We start from the raw sequence: 7545 nt of genomic DNA, 5'->3' as shown, positions 1-7545 counted from the left end.
TTTCACACCGGCGCTTTTTCAGCTCCGGCTCGGAGCTGGAGCCTGAAAAGTACCGGTTTTTCCTGTTCACACCGCAGCGGCGCCGCCTCATACAGATGAAGCGTCTTATTTTGGACAGTTTAAAATGCGAGGGTCGTGATCGGTTCGTGCACGTTCCGTGATGGCCGGCCGGCCCCCAGCCAGACTTGATACCGCCCCCATGATAAATACATTTAATTATTGTGAAGCCAGCTGCAATGGATCATTGATCCACCAGGGGGTGCAGTGGGGTTCCACACTGGAGTCATGTGAAATCAACTTCTCTGTTGTTAATAATGTTGTTTAGTCGGAAAAAACGAACGAGCCGGCTCTCCCGATTTTTAATCCTAATTTAATCATCATCATTGATGTTTATGTTCGCCGAATTGACATGAAATCACTGACAAATATGAATATTCAACTTCATTGAAACGATCAGGATGGGTGTTATTTTTCCCCACAATGACCAAGTCGCTGCAAATGATCCCATGTATTATGTACATGTACATGGCCACATTCTCAACAAAGTTACGTAACGAAACATTCTGTATTCCTTGCTTACTTTTATTTAATGCTTTATAACAGCTGGAATAGTTCGTTTAGAACAGGCACCTCACTCGCAATCTGCTCCTCCGCAACGCCTACCACCTACCTCCGGCTGAAATTATGAATGTACAGTAAGGCATAGTAATCATAGATAACACGGCAGGCTCCGTTACAGTTTGTTTTCATCTGATTTCAAATATTTCAAATGTCTGAAGTTAATAAATACATTCTCAGTGTTCAAGTCAATAATAGTCATATAAGAAAAGTACTGATCTAATAACAGAGATTTTATAAGGACTTTTCAATGTTCGACATCGCTCATGTGAAATACAGTAAACTGGATGTTGTGGTGCCGAGAGGCGGGGTATCAAAAGTACAAGCTAAACTTTTATTTAGCATCTGAACACACTTGTAAACAACGTGATGCCCGGGAAGCGAAGACCCGGCGGAAACAGCTGGTCTGGTTCACTAAAATGTCCGTGTACAGTATATCTGGTACTAATGTATAGCGGATCTTTGTTAAGATCCATATGTCAGTAGAGATGGGATGGCAGAAGGTGCTATATATATATATATATATATATATATATATATATATATATATATATATATATAATTCCAAAGCTGGTAAAGACCTTTCAAATTTAGCAATAATAGTCATATAAGAAAAGTACTGATTTGTTCTTGAATCAACTTTTTTATGGAAAATGTTTTATGTAATTTTATTTCATTTTAAATAAAATGAAAGACATTCACAGTTAATGTAATTAGATATACATTATTAATGCCATACATTTTTAAATGTAATTAGATATACATTATTAATGCCATACATTTTTGCATAAATATTTATTCAGTATGATAGCTGTCTAACAGAAGTTAAATCCATTTCTCACTTATTCTGACAATGTACTTAACCCCAAATAAAAGAACCCAATAAAAATAGTTGTTAAATAATAGTGAAGTCACGTTGTAATAACAATAACTCATCTCTCTCGTTTTTTTTTGTTTTCTTTGTGTGCTTTGCCAAAAGCCACTGTGTCAAGTGTCCTAGTTGGGTTACCGTAACGAACAGCAGCCGGCTCTTGATTTTTAATCCTAATTTAATCGTTTATGTTCGCCGAATTGACATGAAATCACTGACAAATATGAATATACTGTATTCAACTTCATTAAAATGTTATTAACGTGCCTAAACTCAGTAATTCACTAAAAATTACTGATCCCTCCGCGTCGCGGAGGGATCTTGATCCCTGGGTGTTATTTTTCCCCATAATGACCAAGTCGCTGCAAATTATCCCGCTTATTACATGGCCACATTCTCAACAAAGTAACGACATGACTCCCAATATTAATTAAAATGCTTTTATGGATTTAGAAAATATTTTTATTGATTTAAAACATAGTTCTATGTATTGATTTAAATTGACATGCATCCGCTAAGAAAAATAGTCCGTTGTTACCGTTTTTTAAACAGTCAGAATGAAACGGCAGCTCTCAGCTGTGTGTTCACACTCCTAACTCTGATCTTTCTTTTCCAACAGTTAAAGCTCCCATGTCATGCTTTTCCGGTTATTAGCCGTCCCCTTGTGTGTTATGAAGGTTTTTATGCATGTAAACGGTGTGCAGAGTCAAAACCCTCAAAGTACACCCTGTAGCGAGTAAAACTCTAACACAGAAAATACCTCCCCAAAACGCCTCGTTGGAGATACGTCACTGCCCATTTGAGTCTTCCATTTAGTTCCGGGTACCGCCTGATGTCATGCGGTACCCGGAACGAAATGGACCAATCCCGAAGAGCTATGGCCACACCAGCAGCGGCGTGTTCCTCCTCCAGAGGTTCGAAGAACCGGCATTTCACAGACGAAAGCTTCCAAAACATTGCCCAGTTTGAGGCCGGATATGCACAGCTTGTTTGGACCGTTTGGAGCAGGGGAAGATCTGGGTATACAACCTGTAAGTTTGCATTGTTATTTGTGTATTTATCAAACAAGACTGTTTAAATGTGTAAACTGTGTTGGACTGCTAAGCCATTGACACAGTGCTAACTGTGCTAACTAAGTTGCTAGAGTTTCCATATATCAACTCTAATATCAGCAGATGGCCTTGCATACATGTATCTCATAGCAGGAGAATGTCTGCATTCACACACACGGAATACTCATACAGTATACTGTACTGTGATTTACCGTACATTGTGACCGTACATATACTGCATGTAGCTAACGAGGCTAGCTGTATGCTAGCGCAAAACAATGTATTCATGCAAGTTACATTGTATGGCAGCAGAATACCCGTATACGATTGCAATTATAAACACGTTATTGCTAGCCTAATATGAACCACTAGCTTTTGTTCATAGTAGTTTTATTACACTGCATTATAGTTGCCTTTCCTCCAAGCTAACGTTCATATCGTGTTAGCTACCAAGGTAAACAAAGCTAGGTTAGCATATTAGCAGGCAAGCTGTTCATTACACAACTACTACTAACGAATGTAAAACAACTAAGTTTCTCTAATATTTTGTGATTTGCATTTGATTTCGTCCAGCCAGATCCTGGCGGACAATCCATGACGTGCTAAAAGGCACTTCTACTACTACTGAGGCGTCGTGCTAAAAGGCACCGCACCGACTGTGCGCAGGCAAGATGCAAGGAGGAGGAATGGATGATATACCGTGTATATATGTATATTTATGTTCATTTTGTACATTTCTAAAAATAAAGTTTAATGGAAATACTTAGTAGGCCTATCCTTTCTTCCCTGAATTCATATATAGCAAACCATGATTTGATTTCTCATCAAACAGTAGTAGTTTATAACGGGTAAAAATAACTTACTCTTTGTTATGAGCGGCTCGTAGGCCACAAAGACAAGGAGACATACACGAGTTTACAAAACCACGGCACATTTATTGTGGTAAATGCAGATAGGTGGTTGAGAGGATCGCAGAGTTAGTCTTCCTGCAGCCGCTTTGGAGAGAGACTGGGGCCGTAGTGTCCGGAGGTGTCCGTGATCGTGCTGATTAGCCTCTTCAGCTCCACCCCATCGTAAGACAAAGGCCCTGGGGCCGTCACACTCTTCTATAACAACAGTTAAAAATATATATGTATATAAAATATACGGCTGTGCTGACGCCATGATAAGACTGATGTTACGCTGAGAGCAGCCGGGAAAAGCACTGTTAGACATGGGCGCAGCCTCTCTGGTGGTTGACTAATCAGAACGAGTGGCCGAGCTGACCAATCGGAGCACACTAGGCTCACAGGGAGGGGGGGGCAAGAGCTCCAACGAGTCGTTTAGTGGAGAAAGTGAATACTGCTGAATACACATGCTTGACAGAGATGCTGTATGCGAAACCAATGTGAGTTTGGAAAATTGCACAGTATAAATCTATTTTAGTATACCTCAACAATGTAATTATGATCAGTGGAAATGGCCATGACATGGGCCCTTTAAGTTAACTGTAGGTTACTCTGAGTGACAAGCTTACAGTTAGTGAAGTAACACTTTTTTTTTGTGAGTCACGACCTCGCTGTTTCATTCTAACATAACGCTCCAAATATGACTGTTTCCACTCGGACTTCAATACAGCAACACCATTGTTTGGTTTCCATGGTAGCGTGTCTCTTTAGTAGCGTGCACTCCTTTCCTGTAAATTACAGGTCCAGCCAGGCAAAACAGTAATATGAAATATGAACGTTAGTTTTTAACTGAAATGATCAAATAAAGTCAAAATGTCACAGTGTTTACAAACATTGACCATACCGTTCACCAGCCCCCACCCCACTCTTTGTTTAAAACGAATTGGCCATCGGAATGTGTGTGTCCCAACCCCCCCCTGTGATATCTCTTCACAGGGGGGAGAGAGTTAGACGCTCGTGAATTGTCAACGGGGGGGGGGGGGGCCTCTCTGCACGGAGGAGCCGCGGAGAAGTGAATCACAGTGATCTGCTATTTTAAAGTAAATTCAACACATATCGACCCTAAATATAGCATATATTAAGAACGAGAAAGTGTTAACATCGTTTTTTGTAAACATATGACCAATGTGCGAGGGTGATGACATCAGAGCATCGTCCTATGGGCTTAGCCCCGGACAGGTACAACAGGTATTCACTCAGAGGGGGGGTAGTTACCCATTTACATGTCAAAAAGCAACATACAGTAGGCGGGTGGGGGATGGTGAACGTTTACATTTCTCTACAGCAGTGGTTCCCAAACTTTTTGTGCCCAAGGCACACCAAAGGACAAGTAAAAATCTCAAGGCACACCTATTGTGCGAAATAGCCCTTATAACACGTGTTATCACTCATATCATGTAAAATATCTGTAAATGTGCATAATTATTTACTAATGCCAAATAAAATGTATAGATAGAACAATCAGTGGTTCAAGTTAGTATATTCCTCAGTGTAACATATCCACTAGTTGCAAAGCTTAAACATTTTTATATATTTTTTTATTTTAAGGGAAAGGATGTTTTCACTACTCAGTTTGTCAACTATGTTACGGACAAACTTGATGTCATTACAATCATTTGATTAAGGCGCCGTTTACACGAGGAGAAAACGGCTTGTATCTGCATAGTTTCGCGTGCGTATAGCCCTATTATTTAGACGAGGCCGATAGAAACTGACCACACAAACGATAACGGGTCCCAAGGTGGATAGATTTGCAAACGAAACGCTCTGGGGGGTCAACCGAGTCCGTTTAATCGCCTCTATACGAATATTGCCTGAAAAAATAACGACAGCCCCGCCTCTTCGCACCTCTTCCCACCTCTCCCCCGCCTCATTGCTGATTTGTTTCTACAACAACAACAACAAGAATGGCGGATCACAGGGTTGCTGTTGTGCTCCAGACGCTACTGACCATGATTAATATGTTAGTGCTACAACTACGGTGCTTCTACGACAACCACAAGCAACTAGTGGACATGAAGAACCACATACACGACATGTGGCTAAATCCACCGCGGAGAACAACCAGAAGGGCGACCAGGAGAAAGTTTTGGGTAAGACCGGGCAGAACTAGCAGTTGGTGGGACAATTTTGTCAATGGCGTTGTCGTGGACGATGAATGGAGGGAGAACTTCCGCATGTCCAAAGCCTCTGTCGTTGCCCTGACTGAAGAACTGCGCCCATATATCGAGAAGAAAACTACAAACATGAGGGCGCCAATTGATCCACTGAAAAGGGTTGCTGCGGTTCTTTATTACCTGAGCGACGAGGGAAGGCTACGGAAGACTGCTAACGCCTTCGGAGTTTCCCGCCCGTCTTTGTCCCTCATTATTAGGGAGACATGCAGAGCGATCACCATCCACCTGGGTCCAAAATACATCAAGCTGCCTTTTACTGAGCCCGAGACCGCGGATCTGGTTGAGGGGTTCCATTGTACACATGGCATGCCACAATGTTTAGGAGCAGTGGACGGAACCCACATCGAAATCAAGCAGCCATCTAACGACTCCACTAGTTACATCAACATCAACATCAACGTCCGGCAGTGGCTCAGTCAGTAGGGGCTTGGACTGGGAGCCGTAGGGTCGCTGGTTCAAGTCCCCGACCAGACCTAAATATGGAGTGTGGACTTCTACTTGGAGAGGTCCCAGTTCACCTCCTGCCCTGCCGTGGTGCCCTTGAGCAAGGCACCGGACACCCCCCTTCCCCCCCCACTCCCATTGCTCCCCGGGCGCTGTACAATAGCTGCCCACTGCTCCTAGTACTAGACTCCTTGTACTAGGATGGGTTAAAAGCAGAGGCCAAATTTCACTGTGTGTGCTGTGTGCTCTGCATGTGTGACCATTAAAGAGGGTTTCATCCCTCCCTATTCTATTCTTCTTCTAACAGGAAAGGAAAATATTCCTTTAATGTACAGGCTGTCTGTGATTACAGGTACCGATTCATGGATGTCGTGGTAAAGTGGCCTGGGAGTGTGCATGATGCACGGGTCTTTGCTAATTCCAAGCTAAACATGTACTTAAAAACTGGAAAGATCCCTGCTCTGAAAAAACAGATTGTGGACGAAGAGGAGGCCATACCATGTATGTACATAGACTGTACATTTTTTTTAAAGGTGTTTATTAAGATGTGATAAACATTCTTTGTTACATTCCCTGTCCTCACTGTGCAGCTCCTTCAGCGACAGGCTGCTGTACAATATTCATATACCTGGCTAGGTATATGTACCTGGCTGCTAAATCTGAGGACTGTTACAGGATTTTTTGTATTATATCCTAACTGTTTTTAGTACTTTTTAATGCATGTCACATGTGTGAAACTAAGCAAATAACTATGTGATTCTCCAATGTCAAAAGTGTGAAACTAAAAATAAAATTGGCTGCAACCACTTCCAGACTTTCTTTGAACTTAATGTGCAACAAATGTCATCATCCTCATGAATGAAGTTATATGGCCCATTCTACCGAGTCAGGTTGTCCATATATATTTTGTACCGTATTTATTTACACATATAGTAAAAGAACCGTACATTTTGATATGGTATTTTCAGACTGTATTGGCCACTAGCGAAACATAGTACATACACTGTAGTAAAAAACTATTATATTAACCTGTTAAGATTGTGTTACCTTCCCTTCTCTAAATAGTATTTTAACCAATATTTGAGGATTTTCAGTAAAAGTAATATAAGCAAATGTTGAATCAAAGTTGAATTTATACAATTCATAAAAATCATAATGCAAACTTTCTTTGTGAAATGCATAATACTGATCATATTGATTCCAGAGATGAAATAGAAGGGAATGAGGCTATAATGGGTAATTTTTTTGGTATTTTGAGCAAAACACTTCATAGACATGTTTTTTATATATCTGAGACTATAATATATGCCTAACAATAGTTTGGGCTTTACCATTAAGGCCCAATGTGACATATCACAGTTCAGATATTTGACACTAGGGGGGGGTTACTTTTCATAAATGTGGTGTATTTAGTCAAAATTAGGTTTACAAGGTGA

At 41.0% G+C, this 7545-nt stretch overlaps 1 protein-coding gene across 1 annotated transcript; it reads left to right on the top strand.

The window, feature by feature from the left end:
* Positions 1–5367: 5367 nt before the first annotated feature.
* On the top strand, positions 5368–7056 carry LOC117469306 (putative nuclease HARBI1). The gene is made up of 2 exons (XM_034113730.1): positions 5368–6052; positions 6415–7056. The coding sequence occupies exons 1-2, from the start codon at positions 5396–5398 to the stop codon at positions 6658–6660; spliced, it is 903 nt and encodes a 300-aa protein (XP_033969621.1). The 5' UTR covers positions 5368–5395; the 3' UTR covers positions 6661–7056.
* The last annotated feature ends 489 nt before the right edge of the window (positions 7057–7545 follow it).

The sequence above is a fragment of the Trematomus bernacchii genome, unplaced genomic scaffold (genome assembly GCF_902827165.1).
Source record: "Trematomus bernacchii unplaced genomic scaffold, fTreBer1.1, whole genome shotgun sequence".
NCBI lineage: Eukaryota > Metazoa > Chordata > Actinopteri > Perciformes > Nototheniidae > Trematomus > Trematomus bernacchii.
Note: the sequence above shows the minus strand (reverse complement) of the source record. Positions and strands in the feature narration are given on the sequence as shown.